Consider the following 14,246-nt stretch of genomic DNA (forward strand, 5'->3'; position numbering starts at 1 on the left):
TCAAAATATCTTTTAAATGCTGTAATTGTACCCACATCCCTCATTTCTCAGAGAAGTCCACACACAAACTACTCTTGGTGTAAAAAAATTGCCTCATTTCTTGTTCAAATCTTCACTTCTCACTGCTCACCTTAAAAAATTGCCCGAAAACATCGAATCTCCGCTCCTTGAAATGCTGCCTGACCTGCTGCGCTTTTCCAGCAATACATTTTCAGCTCTGATCTCCAGCATCTGCAGTCCTCACTTTCTCCTTAAAAATGTCCCCTAGTCTTGAAATTCCCCATCTTAGGGAAAAGACAACTACCATCAATTCTATCTATACCTCTCATTATTTTAGAAACCTCTATCAGGTCACCTCTCAACCTCCTACGCTCCAGTGAAAAAACGTTTCAGCCTTTCTTTATAACTCAAACCTTCCATACCTGGCCACATCCTGGTAAATCCCTTCTGACCCCTCTCCTGCTTAATAATACCCTTCTCTTCTCTGACTGCACTTTCTTAAAACGTGATGGGGGTCAGGGATGGGAGCAACAATGAGAAAAGAGAAAAGGTTGAGAACTGATACAGAAGATAAAGGGAGAAAGTTCAATAAACAAGGCAGGCAAGAGCATGGCGGGCTATGAGGAAAAACAATGAATTAAACACATTTATTTCAACGCAAGAGGACTGACAGGTAAGGCAGATGTACGTAGGGTATGGATAGGAACATGGGACTGGGATATCATACCCTTTGCAGAAATTTGGCTGAGGGAGGATGATGACTGGCAGCTTAATGCTTGGCATGTTGATGCTATCGGAAGGATAAAAAGGTGCACAAGAGAGGTGAGGGAATGATGTTTTTGATTAGGGAATTCAACTTGTACTTAGACAGAATATTCCTGGGTGATTGTCTAGCTATATGGATGAACTAAAAATAAGAAAGGGGTGATCACTTTGATTGGATTGGATTATAAGCCCCCAACAATTGTCACAGTAATGGTCTGGTACAAGTTAGTTTGCCCTTGAGTTTTTTTTTTAGAGAGGGGATAATTGGCCAGGCTCCATCGTGCCTGAACTTTGAATGGTTCACTGGGGCCTTGTTGTTTCCCCAAACAAATACTGCTTCAGATCAAAAGCTTGAAAGACCTTTTGAAAACTTGATCTTGTCAAGGGACGTGGCCAGCTCTCTAGCTCTTCAGTTCAGTACGGGAGGGAGTAGAGTCATGGGGGAAACTGGAAGCCTTCTCTCTGTCCTTCTGCCCTTCTGATTTTGAACTGTATGCTGCCTGTGCCATTGTTTGCTGTTTGTGCTTAGGGATCTGTGTACTGGGATTGTTGCAAGAATTTGCAGAACAGCATCATTTGGTAGGGTTTGGATAGGATAAGTTATCGGGTATTCTGTTTTCTGTTCCTTGTAGTTCATTTTATAATTTTGCAAATAAATTTTGTTTGTTTAAAACCTGGCAGTTGACCAAGCTGATGTACTCCAGGAATATCCACTGTACACCTCATTAAACAAATAGCAAAGTTACAGTCAGACCTAGTCCATGACAGACTGGGGGCTTTTTGCGGGATTTAAACAGCGAGTGGTAGTTGCTAGTGTCTTTTATTTCAGGTGTTGATTTGGTTGGTTTAAACCGTGTTCGGATGGCAATGGCTCGTTCAATCACCAAGGAGTTCCTGGAGGTGGAAGAAGTGACCTCGGGGGTTTTGCAAAAGGAAGATAAGACCAAACTGCATGAATTAATAGACAAGCTAGGGTTGAATTTACCTCCTAATGTGAGGAAAGATGAGATGAATTCAGCACTAGCTCAGTATTCAAATTTGCTGGAAACACTATCAGGATCTGTAGAGATGGCAAGAATTCGATTGTAAATGAAGCAGCTTGAGTTAGAGGGGAGAGATAAGGAAAGGGCAGCAGAAATGAAACAGTTTGAATTACAATTAAAATCAGAAGAGAGAGAAAAAGCAAACACATTAAGGGCTTTAGCCACAGAGAAAGAAAGTTAATGAAGAACTCTAGCAGAAGAGAAAGAAAAAGCAAAGAGATTAAACTTTAGAAATTGACACTTAAAAAGGGAAGTCAGCACAAAAGGATGGAGATGCAGGCTGAAGGTAGGTTTAGTGAGGAAGAGAGTGAGGATGAGCAAGCCCCTGGCAGTCAGAAGCCTAGTGAGAAACTGTTTAAGTATGTTCAAACAAGGCCTAAATTTAATGAGAAGAATGTGGAAGCCCTTGTCATTTCATTTGAAAAAGAATCTAAACAAATGCAATGGCCAGTCAGTGTGTGGGTTTTGTTGATCCAAACCAAACTTGTGGGTTGAGCTAGTGAGGAATTCACATCGCTATCAGAGCAGGTATCTGAGGAGTATGAGTAGGGAAAAGAATCAATCTTAAGCGCATATGAATTGGTACCAGAAAGCCTATAGACGTTTAAAGAATCTAAGGAGGAACCCTGGTCAAACTTATATTGAGTTTGAAAGAATTAAACAAAGTAATTTTGGTAGGTGGATACGAGCTTTAAAAATAGAACAAACTTACAATACCCTTAGAGAGACAATTATTTTGGAGGAGTTTAAAAATTCACTGCCTGACATAGTGCAAATTCATTTGGCAGAGCAGAGAGTTAAAAATGGCAAGCTTAGCAATTGAAGTGGCTGATGATTATGAGTTGGTCCATAAATCACGGTCTGACTTCCTGCATCAATTTCAATCCATGAGGAATAGAAGTTGGGGAAAAGAGAAATCCTCCTGTGGAAAGGGTGAGATAGATCTCAGTGAGGATCATAAGGAGACCTTATCACAGCGTAAAAAGGAAACCCCAGAAGGGGACGAAGAAGGTAAAAGCTCCAGTGTTTTTATTGCAATAAAGTAGATCACATGAAATCACAGTGTTGGTGGGCTAGGAAAAGCACAGGAAAGCCAGGCATGGGAAAGCAGGATAACCCTGGAAGTGTTGTTGGAGTGGTAACAGTGGGAGCTAGAAAGCTGCATCAGAGTGCACAAGCTGATCAGAGGTTGGTTAAGGAAGAAATGCCAGATCTGCTTTAAAAATATACCTGAAAGGTAAAGTTTATTCATGTTAGAGTAGCAAGTAAAGAGGTTATAATATTAAGGGACACAGGATTCTCTCAGTCTGTGATGTTGAAGGATGTGGAGGAATATACTCCTGAAGGACTATTGCCAGAAAAGTTACTGGTAACAAGAGTTCATGGTGAGACAAAAAGTGCTCAATTATGCAAAATGATGCTAGAGTGACTAGAAAAGAGTGGAGCATGTGTATACGAGTAATGGACAAAGTCTCGGTTCCAGGAAAACAATTTGTCATTGTGAATGATACAGCTGATTCACTGGTAGGTGTGCTGCCTACTGTAGTTGAAAGACCTGTGGATACTCAAGCAACTAAAGCACTGCAAGAATCTTACTTGGGAATCTTCCCTGTTTGTGTAGTAATGAGGTCACAGAGTCACCAGTTGAAGGAGGAGAGATCAAAGGGTACAGATAAGGAATCTGAAGTGGCATTAGCAGAGACTGTATTCAATCAGTTAGTTAAGATAAAACAGGAATAAATAAATAATCATGCAAATATCTTTACCTGTGCAAAACTCATTGAGGTTCAGCAGAAAGATGAAAACTTAAAGCAATTGTATCAAAAGGCATATACAGAGAAGGAGTCTGAATTTATCCCTGTGTGCTATTACCTGAAAAATGATGTCTTAATTAGGAAAAAGAGACCATCACATATTCAAGCAGATGAGAAACGGGCAGAGATTCATCAAATTGTATTGCCAGTGGGGTATAGAAAGGAAATGTTGCAGGTGGCACATGAATCACCACTTGGAGGCCATTTAGAAGTGAGGAAAACACAAGCTAAAATACAAAGACATTTTTACTGGACTGCACAAGAATGTAGTTGAATTTTGCCAGCTATGTCATGCATGTCAAGTGATTGGAAAACCACCGATGGTAATAAAACCTGTAACTTTAATACCTATTCCAGATTTTGAGGAACTTTTTTACCAGAGTCTTAATTGATTGAGTAGGTCCCCTACCACAAACAAAAAGTGGGAACCAATATTTGTTAACAATAATGTATACATCGACAAGATTTCAAGAGGCTGTTCCATTACACAATATCACAGCTAAAAGGATTGTAGAGGAATTACTCAAAGTTTTCACTAGATACAGACTACCAACAGAGATACAGTCAAATCAAGGGTCAAACTTCACATCCAAACTATTTAAGGAAGTTATGGACAGCTTAGACATAAAACAATTCAAATCTACTGCGTACCATCCAGAATCGCAGGAAGCGTTAGAAAGATGGCATTGAACACTAAAGACCATGTTGAGGGCTGAAAGTCAGGATTATCCAGATGATTGGAATAAGGGAATTTGGTTGTTCTTTTTATGATCAGAGATGTACCAAATGAATCCACCTAATTCAGTCTATTTGAATTAGTTTTTGGACATGAAGTGAGAGGACCACTAAAATTGATTAAGGAGAAATTAATATGTCAGAATTCAGAGACCACCCATTTGGACTTTGTGTCAAATTTTAGAGAATGATTAAATTGAGCTAAGGAGTTGACTCAACAGCATTTAAAAGTACCACAGCTTACAATGACTCAGCAAGTGGAATAAGAAATCAAAATATCGCTATTTTGCTATCAGGGATAAGGTATTAGTGGTACTTCCAGTAATAGGTGAACCTTTTAAAACAGGATTTAGTGGATCTTATAAAATCGAAAGGACATTGAGTGAGGTAAACTACTTGATATGGACCCCAGACTGGAAGAAATCTCACAGAGTGTGTCTTGTGGGATACTCAAAAGATATTTTGACAGGGAAGGAAAGCAAGAGAAGGTGTTAATGATTACAGCACAGAAGGAAGAGCCAAGTTCAGAGGCTTCTGAATTGGACATTCCTCAAATTAAATGGGACAATGAGGAAGTTGTCAAAAATTGGGATAAATGATTGGGTTATCTTCCTGAGAAAAATTGAAATTACCTGAAAGAGCATTACTATCACATGGGGAGATATGAGGAAATAACCTGGGAAGTATTAGCCTAATGGTGCATGATGCAGAGATAGGAGAGGCTATTCCGATTAAGCAACAAGTCCCCAGATGTAAATAAGGAGGACATCACAGTGTCGGCAAGGCTGCGTTTGTCCTGTCTGGTGCTTAGATTGATGTCGGATGTTTTGTTTGCTCTCAAAATAGGTAAGAATCAACTATGTCCTTTCGTGAAGGACATTAGTAAACCAAATGCATTTTAATGACAATCACCAGTGGTTACATATTCACTATTAGACTTCTCTATTTCTCTTTTCTCCTTCTCAACATATCTTCACACCGACTGGTTCAGCCAAGCTTCTGTTCTTCTACTGTGTAATTTGTCGTGAGGTTTGGTGTAAGATTTTACTTTATGACACTTCTTGGGAGTACAGTGGGATATAATATAGCAGTAGAGGCACTGTATTACTAAAAGTTGCTGTAAAGTAGGAGTCTAAGAGGCTGTCACAGAAACTGTTTCCTGATCTTTCAAACATTTCCTCACCTGCCACAAGGTGGGGCCCTCAGCTTGGACAACTCTCACCACGGCTATTATGGGTACCCACATAATACAGAAGATGATCATACACCAGCCCAGCGCTATTGACCAGACAGAGTATTCAACTGGTCCATATGTTGGAGGGGCAAATGTTGTTAAGGACCAGACTAAGATTGCCTGAATGAAATAAACACAGAAAGTAAAATCAGTAACATGATGAAAGGGACTTACTGTACATTTTTACATTCAGCTTAAATCACTCAAAGATGTAACATCTCCTTACGGTTAAAATGCACGGAGAGATCAGAATCCAACAAGCTCTCCACCAGAGCCAGAAAAGCCAATTCCTTTTCCCAATCATCATCTCAATGTCCTTGATGAATCTGTTTATCCCTGTGAATAGCAAGGAAGCAGAGAGACACCATCACTCGCGCTGTCCTGTCTTCAGGGCAGCTTATTTACTGTTGAAGTTCATCTTGTACAGGTGGCATTGATGAACAGGTTAAACAGAGAAAGGATTGCTGAAGATTTCAAACAGGATGAACAGAGTGTTCCTTATCACCAAATCAATTATCTGTACTCCCAGATTTAAAGGTCTTGAAGGAACTCTCACACTGTTTCGAGAAGACAAGTGTTCAAGGTGAATGGGAGATGAAGTGAGGTGGCAGGTTGAGGCCAAAGGTGCCAATGAGTGGGGATTGATGATGTGGTGAAGTCATGTTGGTTGTGGAGCAGGGTTGTGGAAGATTTGGATCTGGTCAGGTATGGAGTTGGGAGTGTTTGATAGTGGAGATGAGAGGTGTGTGTTGCCTGGAATAGAGAGTGGTGGGTGGTCACATGCCCATGGGAAGTGATGTCACAGGTGAATGACTTGGTGGGAGACTGTTAATGTTATTCATTGTCAGGTCAACGTGAATGATTGAGGGAGTCATTTTTATAATGAGAGCAGATTTTAATCCTTCTAACATTTCCTGGGTAATTATAAGTCAGTCAGAACTTTCGGAAGTCTCTGTCTCTAACTCAGAGTTGGAACTTATTCAGAGGATTTTTGACACTGGGTATTTCCATGAGTATCATACATTCCCAGGCAATTCCCATATAGCCAGTGTGTTGGGACATCTGCCTGATCCTGGTGTACAGCTTCCAGCCAATGCCTGGTCTCCCAAAATCTGGAAATGTAAAATGTCGGCTAAGAAATTGCATTCATCACTTTAGAATTGATGAGCCTGATCTTTGTGTGAACAATAGTTAAGGGAGTGGAAACAATGGCTAATGTTAATTCCTGTAAACAGGTAATCAGTAAATAGTATTCCCTTGGCTGTATTCTTAGGGCACCATAAGGGCAAGAAAATGATCAAGAAACTTGTCCAATGGAATGAATGGATATGGATAGCACAGATAAAAGACATTGGTGTGTTGACTGACCATGATGGTATTAAATAGGGGAAGAGGTTTGATGGACTGAATGGCCTACTCTTATTCCTGTGTCCCAAGATAAAGGATCAGGAAGCATATTAATGTTCCTAATCTCTATGATGATCAAGACACTCACAGGAACAATCTCATTAAGGGAATCTCCTGATTCTGTAGGATCATCATTGTGGTCAGGGAAGTGAGAAGTCTTGAAACAATGTTAAGAATCTACCCATGTGATGCTTCTGTTATGAAGGAGGAAGGGAATATTTGGGGGTTTGAAACAGTCAGAATGGACAAAGAACACAACTGTATAGAAATAGGCCTATCGGCCCTCTAAGCCTGCGCTTACACATTTTGCTCTTCCATAATAAAACTGTCCTCACGAACAGGATCTGTATCCCTCTATTCCCTTCCTATTCATGTATTTGTCCAGGTGCTTCTTGAATGCTGCTATTGTGTCTACTTCCACCATCTCCTCTAGCAGGCGTGTTCCAGGCACTCACCACCCTTTGTGTAAAAAACATGCCTTGTAGATCACTTTGAAACATCCCCCCACACCTTGAAAGTGTGTCCCCATGTAATTGATCCCTCCACCCTGGGGAAAAAAACCTCTTACCTTCCACTCAATCCATGCCATCACAATCTTCTAAACTTCTATCAAGTCACCCCTCAACCTTTCATATTCCAATGAAAACAAACCCAGTCTGTCTAAATGTTCTTCATAGCTAAAATCCCCATACCCTGCAACATCCTGGTAAACATTTCCTAAGCATCCACATCCATCTGCTACTGTGGTGACCAGAACTGTATGTAATACACCAAGTGTGACTTAACTAAAGTTCCATAAAGCTGCAGCATAATTTGCCTACCCTTACAATCAATGCCACTTCCAATGAAGGCAAGTATGCCACAGGTTAATTGGATTGGAAGGATTCAGTTGCTGTGGGGTAGTTATCAAGTGAGGGCATGATTGAATAGCAAGTCAATTAGTTTCTAAATTTTGCTTTTCACTGTGGGACATGCATGATGTTGTTCACCTGTTATATCTGTATCATAGCCTTGTGATTTTGAAACATAGTTCAATAAAATTAGTTCATGAATTTTATAATCCTAAACTTTTGCCTCTGTCATTATTCATTTGACTCAAGTCTAAATCCTCACTAACTGTTCAAACCCTATAGTTATCTGCACAATATCCAGTGTAGATTTTGTAGTGTTCTCTGAAGAGGTGAAAGTATTCTCATAAATACATTTCAATTGTAATTATTTTTTTTTCCAGTCATACCCACCATTGATCCAGCTGAGACCAATGAGTTCCAACAGAGCAACTACAATGAGAATCCATCCAGTACAGAAATAATCCATTAAATGTAACCAATAAATCCCAACCTAAAATGAAATGGAAAATTAGAAAGCATTAAATGGAAAAAAAACATAACATTCAAATCTTTAAAATAGACATTAAAAGGATTTAAGAATTTATCTTTTCTCAACCGCAAAATACCCTGTTTGCTCGATTTATTCTCATTCCTTGAAGGGCTGGAATTAGTTGTGTTCCATTTTTCTTTTTTGAAATAAACAATCAATTTTGCATGTAGCAGCACGGTGGCTCAGTGGTTAGCAGTGCTGCCTCACAATGCCAGGAATGCAAGTCTGATTCCACCCTTGGGTGACTGTCTGTGTGGAGTTTATAAGTTCTCCCCATGTCTGTGTGGGTTTACTCCAGGTGCTCTGGTTTCCTTCCACAGTCCAAAGATATGTGGATTATTGTGGTTCTGTTCACCGAGCTGGAAGTTTTTGCTGCAAACGTTTCGTTCCCTGGCTAGGGAACATCATCAGTGCTATTGGAGCCTCCTGTGAAGCGCTGCTTTGATGTTTCTTCCGGTATTTATAATGGTTTGTTCTTGCCGCTTCCACTATAAATACCGGAAGAAACATCAAAGCAGCGCTTCACAGGAGGCTCCGATAGCACTGATGATGTTCCCTAGCCAGGAACGAAACGTTTGCAGCAAAAACTTCCAGCTCGGCGAACAGAACCACAACAACGGACACCCGAGCTACAAATCATCAACCAGACTTTAAATATGTGGATTAGGTGGATTGGCCATGCTAAATTGTTCATAGTGTCCAGGGATGCAAAGGCTAGGCGGATTAACCATGGGGAACGCAGGGTTGTAGGGTAGAGGATGGTTCTGGGTGCACAGCTCTTCAGAGGATCAATATAGACTTGATGGGCGAAATGGTATTTCCACACTGCAGAGAGTCTATGATTCTGTCCAGATGTGATCTCGGTCAGGTGCAACACCTCTCTGGATCTATATATTATGATCTTTCCATGCCTTTCAATATTTTATTCACTGTTTTAACTTCCTGGGAACATGGTACTAATGATATTTATGAAATGTTCACAAACATCCTCTGGATATCTCCCCTTCCCATGACCCCTAATACATTCTCAGATGACACATATTCCTCATCAACTTTCCCTCTGCTCAAAGCAAAGAATTTCAGGTGCTGGAAGGTTGAGATGGAAATCAGGAAATTCTAGAATTATTCAACAGGGCAGACAGATTCAACAGGGAGATAAATAAGATTAACATTTCAGCTCAATGATGATCCTTCAGGAAGGAATTGGAAATCTTCATCAAGGGACAAAGGTACTGAGGGTGGAGAGTTGGAAATGGATTTTGCAAAGCAAGTCGGTAGGAATCCACATTTTGTTTATAAAGACATGCATAAAATGGTGGGAAGGAAAGAAGGGAGGGTGTTGTTTTCAGGGGGCAACTTGGGGCACTCCAATTACACATAGCATCATGCTCAACTGCTCTGCAAAATCCATCCCAACCAAAGATTTACAAACCTTCCTCGACCCAATATCCAGGATTTATAGATTCCTTGGTCCCACATGTGGCCTTGCCTGCAGTACCAGCAGTGCCCACCACTGAGCTTGTGGCACTGCTGACACTGGTGGAATGGCTGGTCAATCGGATACTCTTGCTAAGGATGGCACCTCTTCCTTCTGGTGATTGGCATGAGCCCCATTATTAGGAAATTTATCCTGCCCACTGCACTGTAAGGCTGCAGGGAATGGATAAATCACATCCTGTTGACTGTCTTCTTAGCCAGCAATACTCACATTCCACAAACAAACAAGAGAAAGAGTCACAGAATCATAGATTGTTACAGTACAGAAGGTGGCCATTCAGCCCATTATGTCCACACTGCTTCCCAGCAAGCATTATGGCTCCTGCCACACACCCCTTCCTCACACCCTTTTTCCAATTAAATAATCACCAATACCTCAATTGACTCACCATCACATTTCAAAGCTGTGCACTCCAGACCTGAACGTGAAAAAGATCTTCTTCATTACATTTGCAAATCGCTTTAAATCTGAGCCATCTCATTCTCGATCCTTTCACAAAGGGGAACAGTTTCTCCCTATCTACTCTATTCAGACCTCATATGAGTTTGGCAATGTCTGTCACATCTTCTCTTGACCCCTCCTCTCCTCTCTAAGGAGAATGACCCAATCTGTCCAATGTATTCTCATACATTAAGTTTCTCATTTTGGAATCATTTTTGTCGATCTCTTCTGCATTCTTCCAAAGTGTTCACATCCTTCCAATATTGTAGCATTCACAACAGTGCTCAGCACTCCTGGTGAGGATTAACAAATTTCTTATACAAGTTCAACATAACCTTCTTGCTATTATACCCTAATAACTCTATTATTAAAGCCCAGGATACCATATGCTTTATTAACTGCTCTCTCTACATATCCTACTATCTTCAATGATCTGTGAAAAGCTGCCCAGACCACTCCTGCACTTCTTAAGTACTGCACCCCTGACGTTACAAATGTTTTCTCTCCCCAAAATGGATCGTCTCAAACTTCTTGCATTGAGCTTTACCTGGAAGCTACCTGCTCACTCCACCAACATGTCTGTGAACTTGTGGACTTTTCAACTCTCTTGCTTAGAGTTTACAATCCTTCCAAGGTTCATGTCATCTCCAAACTTTGAAACTGTCCCTTACAAGACAAGGTCTATACCCTGCAAATAAAGCAGGAAAAGCAGGGCTCCCACGACTGATGTAAAACAAGGAACTATGGATGTTGGACATCTGAATCAAAAACACAAACAGAAATTGCTGGTGAAACCTAGCAGCTACGGTACATCTCTGGTGAGAAAGTGGAGTTACCATTTCTCGATGATGAGTCACTGGACTTGAAACATTAACTCTGCTTTCTCCCTACAGATGCTGCCAGACTTTCTGGGTTTCACCAGCAATTTCTGTTTTTGTTCCAATCCCGATCTCTGGAGAACTCCATTACAAGGCTTCCTACAACCCAAAAAATATTTGGTGATCACTATTCTCCATTTTCTTTCACTCAGCCAATTTTGTATCCAGACTGCTATTATCTCCTTTATACCATGAGCTATAACTTTCTTCATAAGTCTGCTGTGTAACATTGCTTCAAGTGAGTTTTGAAAGTTCATGTACACCACATCAATGACATTACCCTCATCGATCCTTTCTATTACCTCTTCAAGAATTGTCAGCCATGATTTGCCTTTTAGAAATCCACGCTGACTGTTCCGAATTAACCCACATATTTATCTATGCCTCAACTGATTCTGTCATTAATATTTGTTTCCAGATTTTTATCCACCACTGAAGTTAAACTGAATTGTCTGTCATTGCTGGGCTTACCTTCACAGGTTTTTTTTACAAATAAAGGCGTAACATCTGCAATTGTCTAACCAGTCAGCACCTCCCCTGAGTTTAGGGAAGGCTGGAAAATTATGGTCAGTGGTGCTTTAATTTCTACACTTGCTTCCCTAAATGTTCTTGGATGCATGACACCTGCTTCTGGACCTTGTCAATTTAAGTATTGATTGCCTACTCAAAACTTCTTCCTGGTGAATATTGATCTTTATCGTGATAGAGCTTCCTCCTCCATTACTATAACTGGTGTCGCTTCCATCTCCTTGGTAAAGACAGATGCAAGGTATTCAGTTAACCCCTTAGTCATGTCTCTTGTCTCCATATGTCCTATATTTCAACTTGTGGGCCAAGTGCTGGAAAGTGAGATTAATGTAGAATTAATATAATTTTGGTTGTACAGACTTGAGGGCCAAAGGTCCTCTTCTGTACTATAGGATTCTATGATTCACTGTGTAAACCACCTTTTTTACCCTAATTGACTCAACTCCTCATTTTGCTATTAATGTGCCTATAGAAGACTTTGGAATTCCTTGATATGTTTGGCTGACAGTGCTTTCTCATCAGTGCTTTCTCATCAGTTAATACAGTTGGCTGGACAGCTGTCTTGAAATGCTGAGAGATGTCAGAGGTGCGTTTCAATTCCTGCACCAGCTGAAGATACCACGAAGTATCAACCTCTCCCCTTCCCTGAGGTGTGGTGATTCTCACATTAAACCATCACTCGTCGCCTCTCTGTGGCCCAGTAGGCCCATGGTGGCTTTACCTCTGACCTTAATCTTCTTATTAAACCCCCTTCACTTCTCCAATATGCTTTTCATTTCCCCTTTGAACCTTAGTGTTCTGCTTGAAGTTTTTGTCTTGACACTCATCATAACCTCACTTTTTCTTCTTCATTTTGTATTCTATCTCCTTTGTTCATCCTCAGAGCTCTGCATTTGTTTGTTCTCCTTTTGCTTTTTGAGGGAACATACCTTGATTGTACCTGAATCATGTCTATTTTAAACATAGCCCTTTGTTCAGTGACTGTTTTTCCCACCATAATTTTGTTCCTGTCTCTCTGGCTCAGCTCCATTCTTTGCCCATTGAAGTCAGCTCTCCTCCAGTTAATTCTTCTTATTCTGGACTGCCAATTATCCATTTTTATCACCACCCCTGGTCCAAAACCAAACCAGCAGTGGGGTTCTAAATGCTGGGAGCTTATTTAGACTGAACTTAATTCTTTGTGATTTATGAAACAGTGTCTCATTTTACTGAGTATCCTTGTCTAGAGAGGGTTGATTGCTCATGTGGAAACATAGCAAATGACTAAGCTACAACTTACCTGTGTTACAAACAGAAGGCCAAGGAAATAAAATAACAAACAAAGACCAGCTGTCAGATAAAGACGCTTTGGCCTAAGGAACTCAGGAAACTGGTCCAGCAGGCTTGTTATTACTGTTTCTATTGAAAACAAGAGTTATCAGTGATTAATTAATGATTTATACCAAGTCTTAGATAAATCCACCACCAGAGAAATGGCAGCCAAGAGGACTGAAGGAGCCAATGGGGAGAGATTTCTCTGTCTATGGGCAGAATTGTATAAGAGCAATGTTTGGAAAATGGAGGCTTGCTAATGTCTCCTGAAAGTAACTCACCATCTCAGGGTGGGTGATAGAAGATTCTGAGATGTGGGCTATAGGCTGTGATTCAGTGGGAACGACAATATTAGACATTTAGTTCAACAATGTGTGGGAGAACTCTCTCAGATTGTATTGCAGAAGAGTTTGCAACACTGATTGGGAAGATTGTACCTTTGCTGTTTCTGATGCCAGGCAGTTCATCTGGTTTATTTTTCCTATCGGAGCAATGAGCCACAACTGAGTGGCTTGCCACTTTATTTCAGAGAGGCTTGTTGTTTCATGCCTCACAATTAATATGTTACCACGTCACTGTGGGGCAGCAAGGTTGCTCAGTGGTTAGCATTGCTGCCTCACAGTGCCAAGGGACCCAGGTTCAATTCCAGCCTTGGGTGCCTGTCTGTGTGGAATGAGTGTGGGTTGTGATGTCTGCATGGGTTTCCTCCGGATGCTTGGTTTCCTCCCACAATCCAAGGATGTGCAAATTAGGTGAATTGGCCATGCTAAAATGCCTGTAGTATTAGGTGCATTAGTCAGGAGTAAACGTAGGAGAATGGGTCTGGGTGGGTTACTCTTCGGAGGGTCGGTGTGTACCTGTTGGGCCAAAGGGTCTGTTTCCACACAGTAGGGAATCTTATCTAATATAATAACCTGTAAGGCATTATATAAACCCTGCATAATTATGTGACTTAAGAGCAGAAAGGTCTCAGAAACTATCTTGACTTGGGCCACTTCAAGCATGACATACTGACAAACTGTGCTGCATGTTGTAATTGAGTACTTTCATACTCACCGAGAAGCGTACATGGATATAATGTTTGTATATAACAGTGAGCTGCAATAAATATTCTGTTGGATTCTTTAATAACATAAAGCATTGAAGCATAATGCACATCAAGGATTCCAGGGTCTAACATATGATTATGGTTCTGAGGTTTTCAAGAAGGTC

At 40.7% G+C, this 14,246-nt stretch overlaps 1 protein-coding gene across 1 annotated transcript in view; it reads right to left on the reverse strand.

Annotated features, from left to right (window-relative positions):
- Positions 1 to 3,400: 3,400 nt before the first annotated feature.
- The window catches only part of LOC132820337 (sodium- and chloride-dependent neutral and basic amino acid transporter B(0+)-like), a 60,539-nt gene continuing 49,693 nt past the window's right edge, over positions 3,401 to 14,246 (reverse strand). Inside the window, exons 11-15 of the mRNA XM_060832358.1 lie at positions 13,003 to 13,121; positions 8,240 to 8,339; positions 5,818 to 5,927; positions 5,558 to 5,711; positions 3,401 to 3,417 (exon numbers count right to left, since the gene is read on the reverse strand). Of these exons, the coding sequence (XP_060688341.1) occupies positions 3,401 to 3,417; positions 5,558 to 5,711; positions 5,818 to 5,927; positions 8,240 to 8,339; positions 13,003 to 13,121 (500 nt within the window). The remainder of the gene's footprint in view (positions 3,418 to 5,557; positions 5,712 to 5,817; positions 5,928 to 8,239; positions 8,340 to 13,002; positions 13,122 to 14,246) is intronic.

This window comes from Hemiscyllium ocellatum, chromosome 11 (assembly GCF_020745735.1).
Source record: "Hemiscyllium ocellatum isolate sHemOce1 chromosome 11, sHemOce1.pat.X.cur, whole genome shotgun sequence".
Lineage (NCBI taxonomy): Eukaryota > Metazoa > Chordata > Chondrichthyes > Orectolobiformes > Hemiscylliidae > Hemiscyllium > Hemiscyllium ocellatum.